This window comes from Eucyclogobius newberryi, unplaced genomic scaffold (genome assembly GCF_026437365.1).
Source record: "Eucyclogobius newberryi isolate DKJ021-1_F unplaced genomic scaffold, fEucNew1.0.hap1 SCAF_20, whole genome shotgun sequence".
In the NCBI taxonomy this organism is placed as follows: domain Eukaryota; kingdom Metazoa; phylum Chordata; class Actinopteri; order Gobiiformes; family Gobiidae; genus Eucyclogobius; species Eucyclogobius newberryi.
This window is the reverse complement of record NW_027315835.1, coordinates 1,478,354-1,506,039: the sequence shown is the minus strand read 5'-3', so window position 1 is coordinate 1,506,039 and position 27,686 is coordinate 1,478,354. Positions and strand designations below refer to the sequence as shown.

At 52.4% G+C, this 27,686-nt stretch overlaps 2 protein-coding genes and 1 pseudogene across 2 annotated transcripts; all 3 read left to right on the top strand.

Moving 5' to 3' along the window:
- Positions 1-3,728: 3,728 nt before the first annotated feature.
- Positions 3,729-5,393, top strand: LOC140369443 (cytolytic toxin-alpha-like; annotated as a pseudogene).
- A 1,371-nt stretch (positions 5,394-6,764) lies between these two features.
- LOC140368980 (chromobox protein homolog 2-like) lies at positions 6,765-11,836 on the top strand. Its single transcript, XM_072456171.1, has 5 exons — positions 6,765-6,880; positions 6,968-7,011; positions 8,951-9,016; positions 9,092-9,161; positions 9,771-11,836. The coding sequence occupies exons 1-5, from the start codon at positions 6,815-6,817 to the stop codon at positions 10,848-10,850; spliced, it is 1,326 nt and encodes a 441-aa protein (XP_072312272.1). The 5' UTR covers positions 6,765-6,814; the 3' UTR covers positions 10,851-11,836.
- Positions 11,837-12,391: 555 nt separating this feature from the next.
- Positions 12,392-16,436, top strand: cox11 (cytochrome c oxidase assembly homolog 11 (yeast)). The gene is made up of 6 exons (XM_072456173.1): positions 12,392-12,522; positions 14,354-14,524; positions 14,743-14,928; positions 15,146-15,301; positions 15,402-15,527; positions 16,023-16,436. The coding sequence occupies exons 2-6, from the start codon at positions 14,363-14,365 to the stop codon at positions 16,215-16,217; spliced, it is 825 nt and encodes a 274-aa protein (XP_072312274.1). The 5' UTR covers positions 12,392-12,522; positions 14,354-14,362; the 3' UTR covers positions 16,218-16,436.
- The last annotated feature ends 11,250 nt before the right edge of the window (positions 16,437-27,686 follow it).

The window sequence follows — 27,686 nt, the reverse complement described above, 5'->3', positions numbered from 1 at the left end:
AATTCCACTTGCAAACTGTTCACCGCCTTCTTTTTCTTTCTCTCACTCCTGAGGACCTGTGGACCCAGATGTCCCTCCCCTGGTGAAGTGGTCCCTGCCCTGTGTGGACGGTCCCTCATCTGCCTGAAGAGTGGCTCCAGCTCGCCTCCGACGGTCCCTCATCTGCCTGAAGAGTGGCTCCAGCTCCAGTCTCCTTGTGTCCGTCTGTGAGAGTCGGATCTCTCCTTCACTGGAACTCCTCCAGGTTTCTACGCTTTTTTCCCAAAGAGGTTTTTTTTGTAGTTTTTCCTGGCCGAGAAGGAGAGTCTAAGGACAGAGGACCCTGGGACATCGTCCCTCGCCACCACAGACATTGTTGATTCATTTCTCCCTGTGGCCCTCAGAGGCAACTGTTGTTGTGATTTTGGGCCTTACAAAAATAAATTGATTTGATTTGATTTGATTTGATTTGATTTGACAGGAGCAACTTTTCCTGGTTTTAGGGATTCTTCTGTGTGAGCAGGGCCGGCCCAGCCTATAAGCGAACTAAGCAGCCGCGTAGGGCCCTGAGGCGTTAATAGGGCCCCCAATCTGGCAACCCGTTTTATGCGACGTGCAAGCGCAGCGTGCGCCACTAGTGTAGTAGCGCTGCTGGCGCGGCAGCGCACACAGCGGTAACATATAACGCAAAAACCGCATTTATTTGTAATGACAATCTGGCAACCAAGACACCAAACCTGCGCTGATTGGTCAACTTCATTGTGCGCGAGGAGCTCGAGAGCAAAACAAACACAACACAACCTGGTCCCTGCGTGGTCCTCATGTCCAGAGGAATATATCCCCCCGATGCCGAAAAACGAAAGAAGAAACTTGTAAAGAAACTGCAAACTCAACAACACTCTCCAGGTATTGAACTTCTCTTACAAAGAGACGGTTAATGCTGCTGTTTGAAACGACACGATTCTGTCACGTTAGTTCAGGCTGGAGGCGACGAGAGCTCTGCCCCGCGCACAATGTGTCTGAATGAAAGAAAATAAGATTAACATTTACACCAGCCCCGTAGTGTCAGCTGCAGGTGAGGCCGGTGAGGGGCCTCTATGCCCCGGGTCACTAAGAGGCGGAGATCCGGTCCGGACGAGCGCCGTCTCGTCCAGAACCTCTGATGTGAGACTTTGGAGTGAACAGTGTGCGGCCCCTGTCCCGGGCCCCTGTCCCTGGCCCCTGTGCAGCCTCAGTCAGAGATGAGCGGGTTTGAGTTTGCGTCCCTCTCTCTCACATCACCATGTGTGAGATCAATCGTGACTCGTGATGTCTGTTTGACTTTGACTTCTTAAAGTGCAATAAGAGGAACGTAAAGGTTTATGCATGTCAGGTCCATCAGCCAATCACATCGCAGCATTGTGTCATGCAGGAGTCCAGTGTGTGATGTTCTGATCAGAACAAACATTTATATTGTAATTCACTTTTAATAGAGCAATAAAACATTTCAATTTATTTAAAAAGCATCATTAGACTATTTGTTATAAATTATAATAAATTGATAGCGAAAAATAACCAGACATATTATGATTACGTCTGTTATAGAATAATACTATATATTTTTATATAAAAGTGGCAAAGTTGCAGAAACGCAGTCTCTTCACTAGAGCGAGGTTTGGACCTTCACTTCTCGTTCGGTTCATTCTCTGGGAATAACGTGTTTGTTTTATCAGTGTTAATTGTTAATCAAGCAATGCTTATGCCATTTGTTTAATTTAATATAACTTGTTTTGTCACTTTAGCAAGAAGGAACAGTTGGGAGCAGTAAAAGATAAATTAGTAAGGATAACTATTACTTTTACATTTTCAGTTAAAATGAATCAATTTGACCATAATTATTTTTCATAGCCAATATTGTATTGAGTAATTAAGTACACTAATGTATTAATAACTGGCTTTAATCATTTTCTCCTGGCACAGTTTCATCACATCATCATTTTATAGCATTACAACCTCAACATTTTACTCTTACTTTAGCGGCTGGACCACATTAAAATGCACCAGAAGACCCAAAAAAGGTCTGAAAATATCTGGGGGACGACCCCCAGACCCCCCCCTGTTCATTAATTTAAACTAATGTGCTAATGTGGCTGTCGACCCTTAACGCCCACAAATACACCCAAAAACATATCTGGGACGTGTGTTATTTGTACAGGGAGTAGAGGTGATGTCAGCGGAATACCAAGTTGCATTGTGGGATTTAAGTTATCAATATTTGAGCTTGTGAGGTGCTGAGAATAAACTAACTGGCAAACGGATGCCCTGGAGTTTTGGTGCTTTGTTTGCGTTGAAGAAAGTTCCCATATGTGAATTGTTTACTGACAATGGCAATAAAACTGATTCTGATGACGTGGTGAGGGGCCCCCAAAAATGTTTTCGCTTAGGGCCCCCTGAAGGCTTGGGCCGGCCCTGCTGTGTGAGAGCGACAAAATAATCCTTCTAGTTTTCTAACTCTTTGTTTATGTGAACACAGTTCTTGGTTGTACCAGGAGGAGGCGCTTTGGCCTAATGACCTTCTGTTTTAACGGTGCTGCAGCATCAAGAGCAGACTTCAGAGAATTCATGGTCAAGTCGACAAATTGATCACTTAAACTGGGACTAAAGCTGTTCTCAGCAGGATCACATGACATGATCACATGACATGATCACATGACATGATCACATGACATGATCACATGACATGATCATATGACACGATCACATGACATGATCATATGACACGATCACATGACATGATCACATGACAGGATCATGATCTTGAATCTGAACACTTCACATGTCACATAGCGGGCGAGAGTTCAGCGACAGAGGAGCGTCTTACACTGCTGCTCTGTGCCCAGGGCTCAGCCCTAGGTGGTCACTTAACACTACTAAGACTATCGGTCAAATTCAGAACTAATCGGGATGAACCCTCCGAAGTGGGAGGGGCCATCCCTGCGTTTGAGCCCGGGCTTTCCCCAATCTATTAGATGTGAATAGTCTCTGGTTTGGGCCTCACACAGAGCTGCTGATAGGACAGTAGCAGCTTTTCCTGCTTTTAGAGATTCTTCTGTGTGAGAGCGACCAAAGGGTCTTTATCATGTTCTAACTCTTTGTTTATGTGAAGGCAGTTCTTCGTTGTACCATGGTTAAATAAATATAATAATTATATATAATAATAATATAATTATAAGGTTAATAAATAAAATGGACTTTTAAAATGGAAGGTTTTTGAAGCTGTGGATCATGTGCTCCTGACTAAGCTTTAAATGTTTTTTTCTAATTATTTATCAAATGGATCACAAAGTGTGAAGTTGAATGGGGCTGATATCCCTCAGAGCACGACGTCTCAGGACTTTGAGATGTTTAATTTGAAGTACTTGGCTTTGCACTAAGAGCAGTCTGAAGTATAAGTCTGTATATGACAAATCTCTGCTTATACTAGCGCTCTTCTAGAATCTAAGGTGTGTGGGATTCTAGTTTCGATCTGTGATATTTCTATTTTAGACGTTGCAATCTAATTTCGAGCATTATTCTCAACATTTTGGTATCATAAGAAACTTTGGGCCAAAATAAGATATTTTTTGTTTCCTCCTATAATGTTGTTTCATTACTTCTGACCGAGCTGTTGTGTCTTCTTTGACACATTGAACATTTTATTACCAACAATAAATGAGGCAGAAAGTGGCATGATTGTCACAAATGAGTCATGGCCCAAACTCTGAACTGTCATGAACTGTCTGTTGAAAGACGTGTTGGAATGTTCATGCCTCCGCCCACCTCCAGCACCCTTTAAGAGACAGGTTGTTGGGGGCTTGGGCCGACCCTTCAGCCTGGGCATGCTGTATAATGCTTCAAAGGATGAGCTGGTCCCTGGTAAGTGAGTTGTTTGCACTCGGAAAAGTATGAAGTGTCTTAAATATTATGTGTTTTTGTGTGTTTAGGGCTTGCACTTTGGGATTCAGAAACCTTAAACAAACTCACTTTCCAAAGACCCCAGAAGAGCTGTAACTTTGACATCTCTGCGTCAGATTCCTCTCATAGCACCTCTTTTAACCTGAATGTGGACGCCTCTCTGAAGCTCTAGTTATGAGTGGAATGGTTGAAGTTAGTGGATCAGCGAATTATCTCAACGATAAGGAGTTCAAAAACCAGAGCAGAGTGACCCTTCAGTACACGGGCACAACCCACTTTGAGCAGCTGAGCCTGACGACAGACGTGTGCGAGAAGATTCAGAGCAGAAAGATCAATGACAAGGGTCTGGCCACACATGTGGTCACTGGGATCGAGTACGGAGCCAACGCCTTCTTCGTGTTCGACAGTCAGAAGGTCGATGCCAGTGACGTTCAGACAGTAAAAGGCCAAATGGAGGCAGCAATAAAAAAGATTCCAGAGGTTGACATTCACAGAGAGGCTAAGATAGAACTAACTGAGGAAGAAAAAAACTTGTTAAAACATTTTCTGTGAAATTTTATGGAGATTTTCTTCTTAAGAGTAATCCTGCCACATTTGAGGCAGCTGTGGAGACCTACGTGACCCTGCCACAGCTGCTCATTGGAACTAAAACAGAACCAGCGTGTCCAGTTCCTGTCAGGGTCTGGATGCTGCCACTGGAGGTATTTGACCTTCATAATGACAAGATTATTAAAGGTGTCAGTGTTGGGTTAGTGCTAGAGGCTGAGAACGCTCTGGAGGAGTTGTCGGACATTCAACTGAGATGTAACGATAGTTTGTCTGTCCCTGCAGTGGGTAAGTTCCCACAGCTTCAGCATCAGCTGCACATGTTCTACAAACTGTGCCACTCTTACTCTACAGAGCTCCAGAGGCAGATGGCAGAGACATGTCCTACCATAAGAGAGGGACAAGCAGAAGAGAGCGCTCTGAGACGTGTCTTTGAGGACAGACAGAGCTCACCGTTCAGTCAGGACAAACTCACACTGTGGCTGGACGACAAAGAGAGAGAGATCAATGTGGTGGAGTCCATTTTAGAAATACTGACAGGGATAACTGTCCTGTCCACAAAGGCTCAGCTGGAAAAGGCTGTGTTGGCTCCTGGAGATGACGAATGCCAGTGCTACGTCTTCACCTCTCTGGAGACCCCTGACCCTCAACTGGACGAGATGTGGAAGTACATACATTCTCTGAGGAAGGGAGAGCGTTATGAGCTACAGAGTGGGAGTGCAGGAGGTCAGACAGTTAAATGGTTCAATAACGACACCGTGGTGTCCAGAGTGAGGGCGGTGGCTGAAAAAGGTTCAAAATCAAGCGAGACATCGTTCAGTTTTGTCACGGCGCTCAGTCACAACATATCTGGTGCTGCCATGTTCGCATACTACGAAGGGATCCAGATAGCAGTCAAGCCTGTTGTGACTAAACAGAATTTATCTGATGATTAGTTGTATGCAACGCTTTGGTGGAGGTTTTCTTTAGCTTTTGCCTCTTGAATAAAGCTGACATAAATGTTTTGCAGTGTATGCTACAAAATGTTCTCTTGTTAGGCTGAGCAAAATAATATGTCTGTTTTCCGCAACCTGACCGGCCCGGTATAAAACTAGCCGACTGACAGAAAAATATCAGCATTTTGTTGAAAAAACATCAAATTTGCCGACTCACCGACCTGTCATTTCTACAGCACCGTGTCAAATATTGTTTTCTGATTCTTATGGTAAATCTATCTTATATCCCAAAAGACAAATAACGTCATTTTCGGTCCTCCATAAACTTCTGTAACAAAACAGAACGTGCAGGAGGGAACTACTATTGCCTTTGGCACTCTTAGCAGTAGCACTTGCTTCTTTGTTTGGCCTGGTGGGACCGGTAGTCCCATTTTTGTATTTTTTTGGGGCGTAGATAGGGGGTTTTTGTACCTTTTTTTTGCTATAGTTAGAGGTGTCGGCACCGGCTTCGACGGCCCTATACGGGGCTGGCCTGGTGTCGCTCCTATTTGTTTCTGTTTGGCTGGCCCACCAGGTCCATCTTTCTTTTTTCAATTTTGGGTGATTTTTGGGGCATGGGGGTTCGAAAGTTGGCATTTAGTTTGGTGTAAAAACCTAATAAAATCGTATAAACTTGTCTTCGTCTCCGGTGTCCTTTAAATATGTTGCAGCCTCTCTTCGGGGTCATAACAGATGGAATGAGAAAGAAATGAAGGGGATTGATGAGAGAGAAAGGAGGACATGCAGCAAATGTCGGAGTCGGGATTCAAACTCACGATACTGTGGCCGTAAAATTGTTTGACACTGAAGAAGACTCTTGTGGACAGTAGAAGACAGTAGATCATTAATCATTATTTAATGCATTTGTTGCTTTGTTACAAGTTACAGGTCAAATCTTGCGTGTAATTTATAGTAATTCATTAGTTCACTCAAACACCATATTTTCCTGGCCCCGCCCCTCGGACAAATTTAAAACCCAACATGGCCCTCGAGTCAAAAAGTTCGGGGACCACTGCATTAGAGTTAGGGTCAGGGTTAGGGTTAAAGTTAGGGTCAGCCATGAGGCTATATGGCCGTGCCGCGGCTCCTGAAACTGATGGGCTATTTGACCGCGCCGCGGCTCTGCAGCCACGGCTTTTATCAAAACAAATAACCATCTAACGTCCGGTGTGCCTCAGGGGTCAGTACTGGGTCCAGTTCTGTTTCCTCTTTATATGCTGCTGTTAGGTCACATTATGCCGATGACGCAGCGGGAGACTAATAATCCCGTGTCAGGTTGAAATACTCTCTATATTAGACTTTAGAGTTAAACGTTAGAGTTGTTGTTGTGTTCTACGGGGCCGTACGGTGGCCGAGAGCGTTCAGACAAGCGCGCTGCAGAAATGGAGGGCGTCACTGTGGGGCAGGTTTTTGACGCCGAGTGCATCCTGAGCAAACGGCCGCGAAAGGTACAGCCAAAGCCCGCAAACAGCCCGCACACGCCGCCCCCGGGACCCGCAGCCCGCCCCGGCCTAACCTCTGCTCTCTGTCCGCAGGGGAAGTTCGAATACCTGGTCAAATGGAGAGGATGGTCGTCCAAGTGAGTGCTAGCTCTGGGTGTAGCATTAGCATTAGCTGTTAGCATTAGCGCCGCAGCATCAAAACAAACTGAAATCCCCGCGTTTAGCCTCCGATTCCGCGGCTAGTTACGGCTCTAATCTTTCACGGAACCGTCTGCGTGTTCGATAAGACGTGAACGCGTTTGAATTGATCCTGAAAAGTGGAATTCTGACGTGTTTTCTGTCACATTCTGTGCATTTGTGCGAGTGATGCTCCGATCACAACATGTTTATGTCAGTGACTCTGGGAACGAGCCACAAACAAAAGGACGTTTTCTCTTGTTTAAAAGGACAATCTTGTGTCTGAATTCTCTGTTTGACGTGTCCATCTGTGACTGGAGTTCTCACGGTCCAAACGCAGTGTTCAGGCTCATTTTACTCACATTTAATTACAGTTCTGCTGCGGAAAGTTCACCAGAATTAGAGCTGCTGCGATGGATCTGAATATTTGTGACTCTCAAAGTGATGTAAAGTGTGTTTGTCTGGACTAAACAGACTTAAAAACACTTTATTAAATCGAGAAGGAATAAACTTTGTGTGGAACTGTCAAGTGCGGCGTAAACAACGTTCTGAGGCTTTTTCATTTAAACGAGAAAATGTTAAGTTGAAACAAGAACTGTCTAAATAATCGTCAGCTTTTTTAGTAATTGAACAAGCGTGAGTGTTTGATAAACGCTTTGGCTTCATCTGGAACAAACGTCATCTTTTCTAGTCACTAATTGATGACAAAATGATGGTCTGTAGTTTGCACTTTATAACGAGTCGCGTTTCACGATTTATCTCTTCTCACATTTTAACGACTTTATTATCACTTTTATTTACTTAAAACATGTGGTATCGGGCTTGACTAAAAGGGGGCGTGTCTCCAGGTGACTAATAGGGGGCGTGTCTCCAGGTGACTAATAGGGGGCGTGTCTCCAGGTGACTAAAAGGGGGCGTGTCTCCAGGTGTCTAAAAGGGGGCGTGTCTCCAGGTGACTAATAGGGGGCGTGTTTCAGGTGTCTAAAAGGGGGCGTGTCTCCAGGTGACTAATAGGGGGCGTGTTTCAGGTGTCTAAGAGGGGGCGTGTTTCCAGGTGTCTAAAAGGGGGCGTGTCTCCAGGTGACTAATAGGGGGCGTGTTTCAGGTGTCTAAAAGGGGGCGTGTTTCCAGGTGTCTAAAAGGGGGTGTGTCTCCAGGTGACTAATAGGGGGCGTGTTTCCAGGTGTCTAAAAGGGGGCGTGTCTCCAGGTGACTAATAGGGGGCGTGTTTCAGGTGTCTAAAAGGGGGCGTGTTTCCAGGTGTCTAAAAGGGGGTGTGTCTCCAGGTGACTAATAGGGGGCGTGTTTCCAGGTGTCTAAAAGGGGGTGTGTCTCCAGGTGACTAATAGGGGGCGTGTCTCCAGGTGACTAAAAGGGGGCGTGTCCGTGTTTCTGACCACAACACAAAAGTACTAAACGGTGAATGTTAGAGACGTTCGATTTAGCTCGTGATTCACTCTAAAGTCACCGTTTTCCCACAGAAACACGCGGAATCTTATCAAATATTCAGTCGACCGAGAAACGTGTCGTTCGATTAAATCTCCCTCATTATTATAGTTATTTAATAAAGTGACCCGTTACCTAGCAACCAGACTGTAAACAAGAGCTAAACTCCACGTAAACGACAACAGTTCTGATCTGACACACAATAAGACCATAAAACACCTTTATTTAGTCCAACCATGTTTTAAATTGTGTCTGTGTCGCACACTGATGACATCACAGAGGGATTCAGCTCCACTTCCTGTCACTTCTAATTCCCCTTTGCCCTCGACCGAAGATCAAAGTTCTTGTTTGAAAACTAAAAGTGTCAATGTGAGCGACAGAACAGCAGTAAAAATGAAACAATAACTGTGAGAAATGAAAGTAAGTTTGACTTTTGTGGCGTGACCGTTCCAGACACAACAGCTGGGAGCCGGAGGAGAACATTCTGGACCCCCGACTTTTGGCAGCGTTTCACAAAAGGTTCGTCCTGGTTTGACTTTGTCTGAAACGTCAAGAACATTTACGGAAACGTCCCGGGTTTTTGTGTCGTTTCAGGGAACAAGAGCGAGAAGAGCTTCTGCAGAAGAAAGGAAAGAGACCGAGAGGACGGCCGCGGAAGAACTTTGTGAGGAAACCACTGAATCCACTTTAGTGTCTCATTCATTACACTTTTATGTCTCATTACACACACGTCTCATTTATTACACACATGTCTCATTTATTACACTTTTAGGTCTAATTTATTACACACATGTCTCATTTATTACTCTTTTAGGTCTAATTTATTACACACGCGTCTCATTTATTACTCTTTTAGGTCTCATTTATTACACACGCGTCTCATTTATTACTCTTTTATGTCTCATTTATTACACTCGTGTCTCATTTATTAAACTTTTATGTCTCATTTATTACTTTTATGTCTCATTACTTTTATGTCTCATTTATAACGTGTGTCTCATTTATGACACTTTTGGATCTCATTTGTGACACTTATTGTGCTTAAGTCAGACTGGCTCTGAGCGTCTGTAATTCCCCCTGAGGCCAGTAGATGGGGTGAACCTCAGGTAGAGGCGCGGGGAACAGCAGAAGCTTTTAGTTCTAAGACATGAGATGCTAAACGAAAGGTTTAAATGATTTTTCAGGTGTGTTTTATTTTAGAAAGTGAATGAACTCTGACATGTTTGAGTGTGACGGGCCCTGGACTGATTGTTTGATGTCTGTCCCCCCTCAGCCTCCCGTGCCCCCCGTGCCCTCTGACCCTCGCTCCTCGTCCTCGTCCGGCCTCTCATCGTCCTGCTCCTCTTCAGACGACGAACGACCCAAAAAGTCCTCCCGATCCCACCGGACGCTCCCCGTGCCCCAGAAACGCCCCCAGATCCTGCTCAAGTCCAAGAAGCGCGGCCGCAAGCCCCTCCCCCCAGACCTCCGAGCGCTCCGCCAGGGCAAAGCACCGACCCCGCCCTCGCTGTCCCCGCCCCTCCCCAGCGCTCGGCCGCACCGGGACCTGAGCGTGAAGAAGCCGCTGCAGCCGGCCAGCTTCACCTACACCGGGATGAGTCGCGGCTCAAGGGACGACGCCCACACCTCTTCCTCCTCCTCCTCCGCCTCCTCGTTCACGCCGAGCGGCGGCGGGGGGGCGTGGCCGGGACCCCCTGGCGGCCGCGCGCTCTCGTCCTCTTCGCCCGTCGGCTCGTCGTCCCCGCACAAAACGACCAACGCCGCGTCGCAGGGCAAAAGCAAAGAGCAGCAGACGACGGCGAAGGGCGGCGCCGACGCCAAGCGGGCGGAGTCGAGCGGCGCCCTGAAGATGGGCTTCGGAGCGGCCAGCGTGACCAGGAGTCTGGCGACGCACAAACCGCAAAACAACGGCGCCAAATCGAACCAGGCGCTGAGTTTACGAGCGCTGAATCTGCAGGAAAACTCTCAGCGTTTACGGAGCGCGGCGAGCGGCAGAGAGCGGCCGACACCAAGCGAATGGCAGCGGCTGGAGGCGGCCCGCGGCGACCTGAGCGAGGGCGAGTCGGACGAGGACGACGACACCTCCAGCGACTCGGAGCGCAGCGAGGCGGACGAGGCGGGCGCGGCGGCGGTGGGCGTGGCGGCGGCGGTCAAGGCGCAGATGTTGTTCCCGGTGGAAGGGCGCCCGAGTCTGGGCGCGCACGTGGACTCGGACTCGGACGGCGACGACGAGTCCGAGTGGAGGCCGTCGAGGAACGTCCTGGAGCACGTGTTTGTCACCGACGTCACGGCCAACTTCATCACCGTCACCGTGAAGGAGTCGCCGACCAGCGTGGGCTTCTTCAACGCCTGAACGGGCTCCAAGGGGCGCCGCTCTGAACGGACTCCAGGGGGCGCCGCTCTGAACCCACACCAGGGGGCGCCGCTCTGAACGGACTCCAGGGGGCGCCGCTCTGAACCCACACCAGGGGGCGCCGCTCTGAACGGACTCCAGGGGGCGCCGCTCTGAACCCACACCAGGGGGCGCCGCTCTGAACGGACTCCAGGGGGCGCCGCTCTGAACGGACTCCAGGGGGCGCCGCTCTGAACGGACTCCAGGGGGCGCCGCTCTGAACGGACTCCAGGGGGCGCCCCTCCACCACTCTGCTGCACATTTCACCTTTTTTAGTCCGTTTCCTGTGGATCCGAACATTTCAAACAGTGTCACATTTTTTCAGTCGTCCGGTCGAAACTGCGATAAATGACGTGGAGCTGGACGTGGAGCTGGACGTGGAGCTGGACGTGGAGCTGGACGTGGAGCTCATCTTCTCACAAACAGATGTAGCTTTTTAAAGACTTTTTATTCTGTAAATCTTTTGTAAATATGAACTGTTGTTTATAAGTGACTGAAGAACGTTTCATCTTTTTATCTGATGTTTTCACTTTTTATTTATTTCATTTTACTCAGAACATTTGTCTTTTATAATATAGTCTTTACCACACGTTTTAGTCCTGGTTTAGACCCGGTTTATACCCGGTTTAGTCCTGGTTTAGACCCGGTTTATACCCGGTTTAGTCCTGGTTTAGACCCGGTTTAGACCTGGTTTAGTCCTGGTTTAGACCTTTTATTGCTCCAAATATATTTGAAACATTTTACCATCTTTTGCTGAAATTGTATTCTATTTTTCATTTTTTCACTTTCATTTGGACAGTGTGGCGCCCCCTGCTGTTCTGTCGCTGTAATAACATTATTTTATTTATACAGAAATGTAAATATCTTTTTGTCAAATGTTTCTTGGTGCTGATTTTGGCTGAAACATGTGCCTCAAAACACACAATAAACTACAGTCAAAACTTAAATCTGTTTAGACCTGATTTAGACCTGGTTTAGACGTGATTTAGTCCAGGTTCAGTCCAGGTTTAGACCTGGTTTAGACCTGGTTTAGACCTGATTTAGAACTAGTTTAGTCCTGGTTTAGACCTGATTTAGATCTGGTTTAGACATGGTTTAGTCCAGGTTTAGACTTGGTTTAGCCCTGGTTTAGAGCTGGCTTAGTCCTGGTTTAGTCCTGGTTTAGTCCTGGTTTAGACCTGATTTAGTCCTGGTTTAGACCTGGTTTAGACCTGATTTAGACCTGGTTTAGACCTGGTTTAGTCCAGGTTTAGACCTGGTTTAGACCTGGTTTAGTCCAGGTTTAGACCTGGTTTAGTCCAGGTTTAGACCTGGTTTAGACCTGGTTTAGTCCAGGTTTAGACCTGGTTTAGTCCTGGTTTAGTCCAGTTTTAGACCTGGTTTAGAGCTGGTCTAGTTTCATGTTGCTGTAATCTCACTGTCCACCAGCAGAGGGCACAAACCACGTGAACTTGAGCGGAACCTTTGTTCTGTCTCCGCAGCAGAACCCGGACCGTTTCTGTGACGCACCGCTGTTTCTTAACATGTTTATGTCTATTTGTTTCTGTCGCGACTCATTTTGAACTCTAAAAACGTAAAATCTTCATCTTTTTAAACTCTAAACACGTTTATCTGGACACGTGACGTCACGCGGGTGAGTCCTCATGTTGTTACGAGTCACAATAGTTTATTCAAAGTATAAAAGCTGTTTTATAGGATGCTAATGCTAACGCGGCTAACAGTGACTTGTGTAGGTCAGTTCCGTTATCAAATCTGTCATTTTCTCTCCAGAGTCACGCTTTTCTCCTGTTTTATTCTATTCTTTAGTCAGATGTTTAGATTTGTCTAACATTTCAGAATAAAGTAAATGTAAAGATGTTTTATCCACGTGCAGCAGTTTTCTTTCATTGGTTTTGTTGTAAATTATGAAGTTTTAAGCACATTTTCTTTTGCTTTTAAGTCAAATTAAATCAATATATGTTTTTTTTAAAGATGCAGTTTATTCTTTAAACTATTTCCATCAATAATAACACACTTTATTCATAAATATAAAGATTTTGTGTGATTATGCTGCAATGATGTATAGACTAGTTACATTTAGACGCTTCTGTCTCAGATTTACACGTTATTCGGTTCAGACGTGTTTAAATGGAAGAGTTTAGTTCTGCAACGAGTTAATAAATGATAATTAAGTCGTTAACTGGGCTAATCATGACATCATGTGACCATCAGTGACAAAACGTGCAACATAAATACTCAAAGTGAAAAGCAGGAAGTCTATTTAAAATGTGTCAATACGAGATTCTTGTGTGAAATGTCGAGATCGTTGAAGTCTAAACTCTCGGATCACTGGACGTCATGACGTCATGTGAGCGCCTGCTCCTCCCTCACCTCCACCCCTCACCTCCCCCTGCTGGACCTCCTGCTGGACCTCCTGCTGGACCTCCTGCAGTTCGCCTACAGAGCCACAGGTCTGAACGACACCATCAACCTGGCTCTCCACTTCACCCTGGACTCCCCGGGAACCGACACAAGGATCCTTTTTGTGGACTTCAGCTCTGCATCAACACCACCTCTGACTCGGTGTGTGCGGCTGGGGAAGAATGTCTCAGACACTGGGACCATCAGCACAGGAGCTCCACAGGGCTGTGTACTGTCCCCCCTGCTCTTCTCCCTGTGACAAACTGCTGCACCTCCAGCCATGACGACACCACCCTCATCACCACGACGACACCACCCACACCACCCTCATCACCACGACGACACCACCCTCATCACCACGACGACACCACCCTCATTGGGCTCATCTGGGTCTGGACCGGCAGGTGCAGCATTAACAACCCCCCCTCACCATCAGCTCCAGCAGAGGATGCAGCTGAGGAAAGACAAGCTGATGATGGAGCAGTTCTACATGACCACCACCTTCTCATCACCTTCTCATCACCTCCTCCATCACCGCCTCCATCACCGCCTCCATCACCGCCTCCATCACCGCCTCCATCACCTCCTCCATCACCTCCTCCATCTCCTCCTCCATCACCGCGTGGTACGCTGGAGCCACAGCCAGGGACAAACAGAGACTACAGCGCCCTCTGCTGAGAAGGTGATCAACTGCAGACTTCCATCTCTGCAGGAGGCCACTCCCCTCAGACAGGAGGCCACTCCCCTCAGGCTGGAGGCCACTCCCCTCAGGCTGGAGGCCACTCCCCTCAGGCAGGAGGCCACTCCCCTCAGGCTGGAGGCCACTCCCCTCAGGCAGGAGGCCACTCCCCTCAGGCAGGAGACTTCGGTCCATCAGGACCAGAAGCTCCCGTCATAAGGACAGTTTCTTTCCCTCTGACTCATGAACACTGTCACTTCTATTGTTCTACATAACTCTATATTTTATGTAAATATTATATAAAGTGTTCAATGTTTAAATCACAAGGACAAGTTCCTATGTTTGTTCATCAAGAAATGACAATAAACCTGATTCTGTTTTCCAGACTAGGAGCATGTTTTCCTCGGTGGCGCAGCTCGTCCTTCGCCCCTCGTCTCTGTCTCGTCTTCTGCCAGCGAGGGCGTGTCCCGCGTGGGCGTGTCCCGCGTGGGCGTGTCCCGCGTGGGCGTGTCCCGCGGGGGCCCGGGCGCTGCGCTCGGCGGTGCAGACGCCCACGGTCGGTGAAAACACGCTCGTGCTTTAAGCTTTTAGTTCAGCTCAGAGTGAAAGGTCAAAGGTCAAAGGTCAGAGGGAACCAATGAGTCCAGAACACAGAATACTTTGAATGTAGTAACTAAAACTGCAATATTCATACTTCAAATAAAGACAAAATGGAAGTCAAAAGTGTGAAAGTTGTGTGTGGTCAGACTTCTTTGCTTGTGTGTGTGTGGTCAGATTTGCGGTCAGCTCCAGCCGTTTCCTCTCCGTGGTCAGTTCAGGACCAAAAAGAGTCGAGCGCGCTTCGAGGAAGAACGGCGGAAAAAGCGGAACAAAACGGTCCTGACCTACATCGCAGCGGCCGGAGTCGGAATGATCGGACTGTCGTACGCCGCCGTCCCACTCTACAGGCTCTACTGTCAGGTACAGGTCTGACCCTGTCTCTGACCCTGTCAGGTACAGGTCTGACCCTGTCTCTGACCCTGTCAGGTACAGGTCTGACCCTGTCTCTGACCCTGTCAGGTACAGGTCTGACCCTGTCTCTGACCCTGTCAGGTACAGGTCTGACCGGGTCTGAACTGGGACTAAACCAGGTCTAAACCAGGTCTAAAGCAGATGGAGTTTGTTTCCTGTTTCCTAGGCGACGGGTCTGGGGGGCACGGCGGTGGCGGGACACGACTCTTCGGTGGTGGAACACATGAATCCCGTTAAAGAGCGCGTGCTCAAAGTCACGTTCAACGCCGACACTCACGCCAGCATCCAGTGGAACTTCAGACCGCAGCAGAGCGAGATCTATGTGAGTCCCGTGTTCACGCTGGAACACGCTACACGTAGTGGGGGGCGGAGCTCAGGCATGTGGGAGGCGGAGCTCAGACTCTACGTGTTTGTTTGCTCAGGTCGTTCCCGGGGAAACGGCGTTGGCTTTTTACAGAGCCAAAAACCCCACAGACAAACCGATCATCGGCATCTCCACCTACAACGTGGTTCCCTTCGAGGCCGGGCAGTACTTCAACAAGATCCAGGTACAGAGCCACGCCCCTCACACACACTGGCTTTAGCCACGCCCCTCACACACACTGGCTTTAGCCACGCCCCTCACACACACTGGCTTTAGCCACGCCCCTCACACACACTGGCTTTAGCCACGCCCCTCACACACACTGGCTTTAGCCACGCCCCTCACACACACTGGCTTTAGCCACGCCCCTCACACACACACTAGCTTTAGCCACGCCCCTCACACACACTGGCTTTAGCCACGCCCCTCACACACACTGGCTTTAGCCACGCCCCTCACACACACTGGCTTTAGCCACGCCCCTCACACACACTGGCTTTAGCCACGCCCCTCACACACACTGGAAGTAATAAACGTCTTTTTGTGACTCGCTCAGATCGACTGAAGGAGGATTTAGATCAGATTTATGAAGAAACATGAGCGACGTTAGTGACCAAGAACTAACTCTCCTCCTCCCTCTCTCCTCCCCTCTCTCTCCTCCTCCCTCCTCCCCCTGTAGTGTTTCTGTTTTGAGGAGCAGCGTCTGAACCCTCATGAGGAGGTGGACATGCCCGTGTTCTTCTACATTGACCCTGAGTTTGACTCTGACCCGAGAATGGCCCGAGTCGACACCATCACTTTGTCCTACACCTTCTTTGAGGCCAAAGATGGTCAGAGGCTTCCACTGCCCGGGTACGGCTACACCCCGCTCTGAAGACCCCCGACCCGCGCTGAAGACCCCCTGACATTCACCTAACGAGTGGAGGAAACGAGCTGTTCAGTTTCAGTCGCGTCGTCTCCAGGACAAATAAAGTTATCTTGAATCTTGAATTTGAAAAGAAACAGACAGACTTCAGTCGACTCGGCCATTTCACCCAAACCCCCGGACTCCGCCCTGACTCCGCCCCGACTGAAACTTTGTACATAAATAATGTTCAGAATGAAATTCTAATAAATATTTATTGTAAGAAAAGTATACATTTTGTCTCTTTCTTGGGGCAGAGTTTGCATCTCTTAACGGTTTGTTTGTGTGTTTGTTACTGTTGTGGCTGCACCATCAAACACTGAGCTTCAGCGACGTCACATCCAAAGAGGCCCCGGGGCCCTTCACCTCGCCAGCAAATCAACAAATTATGATTTGTTGATTTGCTGTCATAGCAAAAGGCCTGAAATAATGGGATTAAAACACAAATATCTAAATAATAAACTTAACCAAATAAATAACACATTCAACTTCTAACTAATAACAAATTAAATAAACAAACACGCACAGTCATACTGTACCAACGTTAGCATGTTAGCATGTTAGCATACGTACATCTATTCACCATGTTCTCTAAACTGTTATTATTTTAAACTACATTTACAGATTAAATGTCTTATCTTGGATTTAAATCATATAAATACCCCAAAAAGCCCACTTTCCCACTTATACTGCAGTGAGACTTATACTCCAGAGCGACTTATACTCCAGAGCGACTTATACTCCACAGCGACTTATACTCTGTACATATACGGCAAATACGGTACATTATAATCTGACGTTTTAAACTCGACAAATGCCTCTGAACGTTGACCAGAATGCTCTGCTGTTCTTCAGTCCAGACTCGGAGACGTTCAACAGGAAACGGCGGCTTCTCAATCGTCCGTCACTTCCTGTCAAATCAAGGCGGGTCCGAGATCAAAGTGTCACTTAAAGGACACGTGTCACGTAAACTGGACTTTGTCTCCTTTAACCCCGTTTACGAGCTCCTGAGCGGTGTTTGAACTCCGCACCTCCACCACAGACTGTGCGCGTGTTAGCATGTCGGGGCAAGCTAGCTTCTGTTCATGGTAATTCCCTCTGCTGCCAGTAGATGGAGCGCTGACACGTCCTCATTATTAACTTAAAAGCGGTATGGACGATTTTTCGGCGATTTGAGAACGCAGGCGGAAGTGCACATGCCACTCCCCCGTGCGCATGCCACTCCCCCGTGCTCATGCCACTCCCCCGTGCGCATGCCACTCCCCCGTGCGCATGCCACTCCCCCGTGCGCATGCCACTCCCCCGTGCGCATGCCACTCCCCCGTGCTCATGCCACTCCCCCGTGCGCATGCCACTCCCCCGTGCGCATGCCACTCCCCCGTGCTCATGCCACTCCCCCGTGCGCATGCCACTCCCCCGTGCTCATGCCACTCCCCCGTGCTCATGCCACTCCCCCGTGCACATGCCACTCCCCCGTGCTCATGCCACTCCCCCGTGCGCATGCCACTCCCCCGTGCGCATGCCACTCCCCCGTGCGCATGCCACTCCCCCGTGCACATGCCACTCCCCCGTGCACATGCCACTCCCCCGTGCACATGCCACTCCCCCGTGCACATGCCACTCCCCCGTGCACATGCCACTCCCCCGTGTGGACTGATACAACACACATGTGTTTGTTTATTAGCACGACGGAGCGCATCACATCTCTCGTCTCCTGTAGATTTCTGTCCACTTCTGCGTCAGCTCGAACTGTCTTTCTCCGTCTTCATTTTGACCCGTACACTGAGGGGACTATATTATGATAGATCCATGCGCTTAGACATGTGGAAACGTGAGGACGAGCCTGACGCGGCTGCAGGTGAGCGACAGGTGCGTTTTATGATTGATACGTGGCAGGACTAATGATTTATCCACGACACGAGGAAATATGATAAAAAAAATTGCTGAAAAAAATCGTGCATACCACCTTTAAGATGCTAAAGCAGTGTTTTTTTTTTTCTTCATTTTTCAAAATTTGAAACGTACGACGGAGGATAAGGGCCAACCAAGAAAAAAAAAAAATGCGCTGCACTACGAGAAAAAAGTAATTAATTAACGAGAAAAAAGTCGTAGTTTGCGCCGATTCAAAGTGATGTGAGCAGTTCACTTTAAGGACCACGGTCAGCACCACGGTCAGGACCACGGTCAGCACCACGGTCAGGACAACGGTTAGAACCACGGTCAGGACCACGGTCAGGACCACGGTCAGGACCACAGCACCACGGTCAGGACCACGGTCAGCACCACGGTCAGGGCCACGGTCAGGACCACGGTCAGGGCCACGGTCAGGACCACAGCACCACGGTCAGGACCATGGTCAGGACCACGGTCAGCACCACGGTCAGGGCTTGGATGAGTTGACAGTTTAGAACGACATAAAAGTCTAAAATAGATGTTAAAGTCTTTCCTGGTCTTTAAAACCATGTGTTACGTGTTTATTACAAGACGAGACACTTTCCTGTGTCGCATCGTTCAAACTGTTGGATAAACGCTTTACTTTCTCCACGATGGACCCATAATGCACCAGGCCTCAAACAGCAGCCGTGCCCCGAGCCACAGCCGCCCGGAGACAGGAGGAGGAGCCTGCAGACAGGAGGAGGAGCCTGCAGACAGGAGGAGGAGCCTGCAGACAGGAGGAGGAGCCCGCAGACAGGAGGAGGAGCCCGCAGACAGGAGGAGGAGCCCGCAGACAGGAGGAGGAGCCCGCAGACAGGAGGAGGAGCCCGCAGACAGGAGGAGGAGCCCGCAGACAGGAGGAGGAGCCCGCAGACAGGAGGAGGAGCCCGCAGACAGGAGGAGGAGCCCGCAGACAGGAGGAGGAGCCTGTAGTGTTGTTTCTCTTCTCTCGTGCTCAGTGTTTGCACTTCAGAGAGAATAGAACATTGGACTTGTTTTTTGCCAACACCAAGGAGGCTTATTCCTCTTCCACCCTCCCTCCCCTGGGCAGCTCGGACCACAACCTTGTACATCTGAGGCCTGTGTATGAACCCATCGTGCGCAGGCAGCCTGTGGTGTCCCGTGAGGTGAGGATGTGGTCTGCTGAGAGCGAGGAGGCTCCGAGGGACTGCTTCAGCACCACTGTCTGGACTGAGCTTTATGACCCACATGGGGAGGACATCAACACCATCACAGAGTGCATCACGGACTACATCAACTTCTGTTTTGAGAACATTGTTCCCTCCCGGACGGTGCGGTGTTTTCCAAACAACAAGCCATGGATTAACCGTGAACTGAAGGCTCTGCTGAAGGAGAAGAAGAGAGCCTTCAGGTCAGGGAACAAGGAGGAGCTGAGGACTGTGCAGAAGGAGCTGAGGAGGGAGATCAGGCAGGCTGAGGCCGGCTACAAGAGGAGGATGGAGGAGCAGCTGCAGCAGAAGAACATTCAGGGAGTGTGGAGGAGCCTGAAAACCATCTCGGGCTTCAAAATCCCCCCTGCCCAGACAGAGGGGGATCTACAGTGGGTGAATGATTTAAATGCTCACTTCTTGAGATTTGATCGGTCACCCGCCCCTCCCCCTGCACAGCTGCATGCTCCCTCTTCCACAGCTGGACAATGCCCTGCATCTGTTGCTCTTCGCTTCTCTGCCCCGGACCTTCAGCTCCCCATTTCGCCTGGACTCACCCATCCCCCCAGCACACGGTCCCCCTGCCAACCACTGACTGTCACAGCAGCACAGGTGAGGGGTGAGCTGAAGAGGATTAAAGTGAGGAAAGCAGCGGGACCTGACGGCATCAGCCCCAGGCTCCTTAAGTCCTGCAGATGAACTGTGTGGAGTTATGGAGCATGTCTTCAACATGAGCCTGAAGCTGAGGGTGGTACCACAGGTCTGAAGACCTCCTGTCTGGTACCACAGGTCTGAAGACCTCCTGTCTGGTACCACAGGTCTGAAGACCTCCTGTCTGGTGCCTGTGCCTAAGACACCGCGCCCCAAAGACCTCAACAGCTTCAGGCCGGTGGCTCTCACGTCCTGATGAAGACACTGGAACTGGTCCTGGACCACCTCCGCTCCACCGTGAGCTCAGCCATGGACCCGCTGCAGTTTGCATATCGGTCTGGCATCGGAGTGGAGGACGCCGTCATCTCCTGAGGGACAAGCTGGAGACGGCTCCTGAGGGACAAGCTGGAGACGGCTCCTGAGGGACAAGCTGGAGACGGCTGGTGTGGAGTATGACCTGCAGAGTGGATCCTGGACTACCTCACAGACCGACCCCAGTTTGTGAGAGCCCGGGACTGTGTGTCTGACACTCGGACCTGCAGTGTGGGGGCGCCCCAGGGCACTGTCCTCGCGCCCTTTCTCTTCACCCTTTACACTGCAGACTTCAGACACGACACGGACAGCTGTGTCCTGCAGAAGTTCTCTGATGACTCTACCATCATCGGACTCATCACGGACGATGACGCGGAGGACAGAGGACTGGAGCAGGACTTTGTGGACTGGTGTCAGCGGAACCACCTCCTCATCAACGCGGGGAAGACCAAGGAGATGGTGGTGGATTTCCGCAGACGCCACCCCACTGCCCCCTCACCAGTGAACATCCAGGGACGGGACATTGAGAGAGTGACTCATACAAGTACCTGGGTGTTCATCTGAACCACAAACTGGACTGGACTCATAACACAGACGCACTGTACAGGAAGAGTCAGAGTCGGCTCTACCTCCTGAGGAGACTCAGGTCTTTTGGAGTGACAGGGCCACTCCTGACAGGGTCACTCCTGACAGGGTCACTCCTGAAGACCTTCTCTGACTCTGTGGTGGCATCAGCTCCTGTAGGTGTGGCCTGCTGGCGCAGCAGCATCACAGAGAGGGAGAGGAAGAGGCTGGACAAAGTCATCAAGAAGTCCAGCTCCGTCCTGGGCTGTGCTCTGGACTCGGTGCAGGAGGTAATAATAATAATAATAATAATAACTTTTATTTATATAGCGCTTTTCAGTGACCCAAAGACGCTGAACATAATAAAAAAAGGGGGTGTATTTACAGACAGGGGGGACAACACGTACAGAACACATTAATATACAGATAAAATGAAGAAGACAGAAGAAGTAGAGAGAAAAAGATGGGGATGTAACAGGGGGTAGAAGAGGAGGCAATGGGGTAGAGGAGGCTAGGGGTAGGGGAGGTCATAGGCTTGGGTGAAGAGGTATGTTTTTAGGCGGGATTTGAATGTTGTGAGTGAGGGAGAGTGGGACGGGGGGGAGGGAGTTCCAGAGTCGGGGTGCTGTTCGGGAGAATGCTCTGTCGCCAAAAGTTTTGAGTCGGGATGTTGGTGCAGTCAGGGTGAGAGAGGAGGAGGATCGGAGAGCTCGGGTGGGGCGGTGGGGGATGAGGAGGTCAGACAGGTAGGGGGGGGCAAGGTGGTGAAGAGCTTTGAAGGTGAGGAGGAGTATTTTAAAGTTTATGCGCTGCTTGATGGGGAGAGAGTGGAGAGAGCGGGAGTGATGTGATCACGGGACCGGGTGTGGGTGAGGAGGCGGGCAGCGGAGTTTTGGACCATTTGGAGTCTGTGGAGGGAATGGGAGGAGATGCCAGTGAGGAGGGAGTTGCAGTAGTCGAGGCGGGAGGAGATGAAGGCATGGATGAGGGATTCAGCAGCGGGGAGGGTGAGGCAGTGTCGGATTTTGGCGATGCGGCGGAGGTGGAAGTATGAGGTCTTGACGATGTGGCTGACATGGGGAGTGAAGGAGAGGGTGGGGTCCATGATGACACCGAGATTGCGTACCAGGGTAGAGGGGGTGATGGTCGAGGTGTCGATGCTGAGTGAAAAGGGACCAGTTTTATTGAGAGTGGATTTGGTGCCAATGAGGAGGAGCTCTGTTTTGTCACTGTTCAGTTTGAGGAAGTTGAGAGTGAGCCATGATTTTATTGTAGAGATGCAGGTTTGGATGTGGCTGAGGGGAGGGTTTTGGGTGGATTTGGTGGTGAGGTATATCTGGGTGTCGTCAGCGTAGCAGTGAAAGTCCAGGTTGAGTTGGCGGAGGATGTGACCAAGGGGGAAGATGTAGCAGATGAAGAGGAGGGGGCCGAGGACTGAGCCCTGGGGGACCCCCTGCGTTACTGGGGAGAGGGTGGATGAGTGACCGGAGAGGGAAATGAACTCTTGCCTGTTGGTGAGGTAGGATGTGAGCCAGTCAAGTGCAGAGCCCTCAACACCCAGTTGGCACAGCCTTTGTAGGAGGATGGAATGGTTTATAGTGTCAAAGGCTGCGCTGAGGTCTAGTAGTAACAGGATGTTGAGGGCCCCGGAGTCTGCAGAGGTGAGGAGATCGTTGAGTACTTTGACCAGGGCTGTTTCAGTGCTGTGAAGTGGGCGGAGCCAGATTGGAGGGGTTCATAGAGGTTGTTTGACTGGAGGTGGGTGTGAAGTTGGGCGGCGACGATGCGTTCCAGCGTTTTTGAGAGGAACGGCAGGTTGGAGATGGGGCGGTAGTTGGAGAGGTTGGCGGAGTCTAGGGTGGGTTTTTTGAGGATGGGGGTGATGGAGGCCAGTTTGTAGATGGAAGGAACATGGCCGAGGGATAAAGACTGGTTGAAGAGGGTGGTGAGATGGGGGATGAGAGCAGGGAGGCAAGCCTTGGTTAGATTCGTTGGGAGGGGGTCGAGAGAGAAGGTGGTGGTTTTGGAAGCGGTGATGAGGTCTATGATATGAGAGGAGTTAACAGAGGAGAAGGTGGTGAGGGGAGGGAAGGGTGGGTGGTCAGGGAGAGGGGGGGGGGCAGGGGTGGGGGTGGTGATGGAGTTAATGGAGACGGCAGTCATGGAGCTGTTGATTTTGGAAATTTTGTCATTGAAGGCAAGGAGGAAAGAGTTGCAGAGGTCAGGGGAGGAGGGTGGAGTGATGTCCGGTGGCTGGAGCAGCTTGTTGACGGTGGAGAACAGGGTGCGAGGGCTCCGGTGGGAGCTGTTGATGAGGGTGGAGAGGTGGGCAGATTTGGCGGCTTGGAGAGCGTCACGGTAGGAGGAGATGTGTAATTTGAAAGCTTCGGCGTGGACGGTGAGGCGGGTTCTTTTGAGGAGTCATTCGAGTTGGCGGCCAGTCTGCTTCATGGTGCGGAGTTCAGGGGTGTACCAGGGGGCGGGGTTGATGTATGAGACGGAGGAGGTTTTCCAGGGGGCTAGGGAGTCAAGGGAGTCGGAGAGGGTGGTGTTGAGCATGACAGCATAGTCGTCGGGGGAAGAGGGGGGGGAGTCAGGGGGGAAAGCAGAGGATATGAGCTGGGAGAGCGTGAGGGGGTTGACTGACTTGATATTGCGGTAGGTGATGGTGCGTTTTTTGGGGTTGTGGGGCGAGGGTAGGGGGGCGGAGAAAAGGATGCAGAGATGATCAGAGAGTGGGAAGGGGAGGGGGTGGGGCTTAGATATGGGTAGGAGAGAGGAACAGGCTAAGTCCAGAGTGTGGCCTTTGGTATGGGTGGGGAAGTCAATGTGTTGGGTGAGATGGAAGCAGTCCAGGAGAGAGAGGAAGTCGGATGTCAGTGGGGCGTTGGGGCAGTCAATGTGGATGTTGAAGTCACCAGTGAGTAGGAGGCGGGCAGAGAGAGAGGATGCGATGGTGAGGAGTTCAGACAATTCAGTGAGGAAAGAGGGGCGGGGCTTTGGGGGACGATAGATCAGGATAGCGGTGATAGAGTTGGGGAGGGAGAAGGCGAGGTATTCAAATGATGAGATGGATGGAAGGTTGAGGTTCAGTTCAGTGATGGATGTAGATTTTTTATGAATAACAGCAAGACCTCCCCCACGCCCGGAGAGGCGGGGTTTGGCAGTGTAAGTGTAGTTGGAGGGAGTGGCTTGGTTGAGGGCATAGAAGTCCAGGGGCTGTTGCCATGTTTCACAGAGGAGAAGCAGATCAATGTTATTGTCCAGTAGCAGTTCAGATATAACAGCGCTCTCCTCCAGGGGGCGCTCTCCTCACGCTCTCTCCTCCAGGGGGCGCTCTCCTCACGCTCTCTCCTCCAGGGGGCGCTCTCCTCACGCTCTCTCCTCCAGGGGGCGCTCTCCTCACGCTCTCTCCTCCAGGGGGCGCTCTCCTCACGCTCTCTCCTCCAGGGGGCGCTCTCCTCACGCTCTCTCTCCTCCAGGGGGCGCTCTCCTCACGCTCTCTCCTCCAGGGGGCGCTCTCCTCACGCTCTCTCCTCCAGGGGGCGCTCTCCTCACGCTCTCTCTCCTCCAGGGGGCGCTCTCCTCACGCTCTCTCCTCCAGGGGGCGCTCTCCTCACGCTGTCTCTCCTCCAGGGGGCGCTCTCCTCACGCTCACGCTCTCTCCTCCAGGGGGCGCTCTCCTCGCGCTCTCTCCTCCAGGGGGCGCTCTCCTCACGCTCTCTCTCCTCCAGGGGGCGCTCTCCTCACTCTCTCTCCTCCAGGGGGCGCTCTCCTCACGCTCTCTCCTCCAGGGGGCGCTCTCCTCACGCTCTCTCCTCCAGGGGGCGCTCTCCTCACGCTCTCTCTCCTCCAGGGGGCGCTCTCCTCACGCTCTCTCCTCCAGGGGGCGCTCTCCTCACGCTCTCTCCTCCAGGGGGCGCTCTCCTCACGCTCTCTCTCCTCCAGGGGGCGCTCTCCTCACGCTCTCTCCTCCAGGGGGCGCTCTCCTCACGCTGTCTCTCCTCCAGGGGGCGCTCTCCTCACGCTCACGCTCTCTCCTCCAGGGGGCGCTCTCCTCGCGCTCTCTCCTCCAGGGGGCGCTCTCCTCACGCTCTCTCCTCCAGGGGGCGCTCTCCTCACGCTCTCTCTCCTCCAGGGGGCGCTCTCCTCACTCTCTCTCCTCCAGGGGGCGCTCTCCTCACGCTCTCTCCTCCAGGGGGCGCTCTCCTCACGCTCTCTCCTCCAGGGGGCGCTCTCCTCACGCTCTCTCTCCTCCAGGGGGCGCTCTCCTCACGCTCTCTCCTCCAGGGGGCGCTCTCCTCACGCTCTCTCCTCCAGGGGGCGCTCTCCTCACGCTCTCTCTCCTCCAGGGGGCGCTCTCCTCACGCTCTCTCCTCCAGGGGGCGCTCTCCTCACGCTCTCTCTCCTCCAGGGGGCGCTCTCCTCACGCTCACGCTCTCTCCTCCAGGGGGCGCTCTCCTCACGCTCTCTCTCCTCCAGGGGGCGCTCTCCTCACGCTCTCTCCTCCAGGGGGCGCTCTCCTCACGCTCTCTCTCCTCCAGGGGGCGCTCTCCTCACTCTCTCTCCTCCAGGGGGCGCTCTCCTCACGCTCTCTCCTCCAGGGGGCGCTCTCCTCACGCTCTCTCCTCCAGGGGGCGCTCTCCTCACACTCTCTCTCCTCCAGGGGGCGCTCTCCTCACGCTCTCTCCTCCAGGGGGCGCTCTCCTCACGCTCTCTCCTCCAGGGGGCGCTCTCCTCACGCTCTCTCTCCTCCAGGGGGCGCTCTCCTCACGCTCTCTCCTCCAGGGGGCGCTCTCCTCACGCTCTCTCTCCTCCAGGGGGCGCTCTCCTCACGCTCACGCTCTCTCCTCCAGGGGGCGCTCTCCTCGCGCTCTCTCCTCCAGGGGGCGCTCTCCTCACGCTCTCTCTCCTCCAGGGGGCGCTCTCCTCACGCTCTCTCCTCCAGGGGGCGCTCTCCTCACGCTCTCTCTCCTCCAGGGGGCGCTCTCCTCACGCTCTCTCCTCCAGGGGGCGCTCTCCTCACGCTCTCTCTCCTCCAGGGGGCGCTCTCCTCACGCTCTCTCCTCCAGGGGGCGCTCTCCTCACGCTCTCTCTCCTCCAGGGGGCGCTCTCCTCACGCTCTCTCTCCTCCAGGGGGCGCTCTCCTCACGCTCTCTCCTCCAGGGGGCGCTCTCCTCACGCTCTCTCTCCTCCAGGGGGCGCTCTCCTCACGCTCACGCTCTCTCCTCCAGGGGGCGCTCTCCTCGCGCTCTCTCCTCCAGCTCTCTCCTCCAGGGGGCGCTCTCCTCACGCTCTCTCCTCCAGGGGGCGCTCTCCTCACGCTCTCTCCTCCAGGGGGCGCTCTCCTCACGCTCTCTCTCCTCCAGGGGGCGCTCTCCTCACGCTCTCTCTCCTCCAGGGGGCGCTCTCCTCGCGCTCTCTCCTCCAGGGGGCGCTCTCCTCACGCTCTCTCTCCTCCAGGGGGCGCTCTCCTCGCGCTCTCTCCTCCAGGGGGCGCTCTCCTCGCGCTCTCTCCTCCAGGGGGCGCTCTCCTCGCGCTCTCTCCTCGAGGGGGCGCTCTCCTCGCGCTCTCTCCTCCAGGGGGCGCTCTCCTCGCGCTCTCCTCACGCTCTCTCCTCCAGGGGGCGCTCTCCTCACGCTCTCTCCTCCAGGGGGCGCTCTCCTCACGCTCTCTCCTCCAGGGGGCGCTCTCCTCACGCTCTCTCCTCCAGGGGGCGCTCTCCTCACGCTCTCTCCTCCAGGGGGCGCTCTCCTCACGCTCTCTCTCCTCCAGGGGGCGCTCTCCTCACGCTCTCTCCTCCAGGGGGCGCTCTCCTCACGCTCTCTCTCCTCCAGGGGGCGCTCTCCTCACGCTCTCTCCTCCAGGGGGCGCTCTCCTCACGCTCTCTCCTCCAGGGGGCGCTCTCCTCACGCTCACGCTCTCTCCTCCAGGGGGCGCTCTCCTCGCGCTCTCTCCTCCAGGGGGCGCTCTCCTCACGCTCTCTCCTCCAGGGGGCGCTCTCCTCACGCTCTCTCCTCCAGGGGGCGCTCTCCTCACGCTCTCTCCTCCAGGGGGCGCTCTCCTCACGCTCTCTCTCCTCCAGGGGGCGCTCTCCTCACGCTCTCTCCTCCAGGGGGCGCTCTCCTCACGCTCTCTCTCCTCCAGGGGGCGCTCTCCTCACGCTCTCTCTCCTCCAGGGGGCGCTCTCCTCACGCTCTCTCCTCCAGGGGGCGCTCTCCTCACGCTCTCTCTCCTCCAGGGGGCGCTCTCCTCACGCTCTCTCCTCCAGGGGGCGCTCTCCTCACGCTCTCTCCTCCAGGGGGCCCTCTCCTCGCGCTCTCTCCTCCAGGGGGCGCTCTCCTCGCGCTCTCTCCTCCAGGGGGCGCTCTCCTCACGCTCTCTCCTCCAGGGGGCGCTCTCCTCGCGCTCTCTCCTCCAGGGGGCGCTCTCCTCGCGCTCTCTCCTCCAGGGGTCGCTCTCCTCGCGCTCTCTCCTCCAGGGGGCGCTCTCCTCGCGCTCTCCTCACGCTCTCTCCTCCAGGGGGCGCTCTCCTCACGCTCTCTCTCCTCCAGGGGGCGCTATCCTCACGCTCTCTCCTCCAGGGGGCGCTCTCCTCGCGCTCTCTCCTCCAGGGGGCGCTCTCCTCGCGCTCTCTCCTCCAGGGGGCGCTCTCCTCGCGCTCTCTCCTCCAGGGGGCGCTCTCCTCGCGCTCTCCTCACGCTCTCTCCTCCAGGGGGCGCTCTCCTCACGCTCTCTCTCCTCCAGGGGGCGCTCTCCTCACGCTCTCTCCTCCAGGGGGCGCTCTCCTCACGCTCTCTCCTCCAG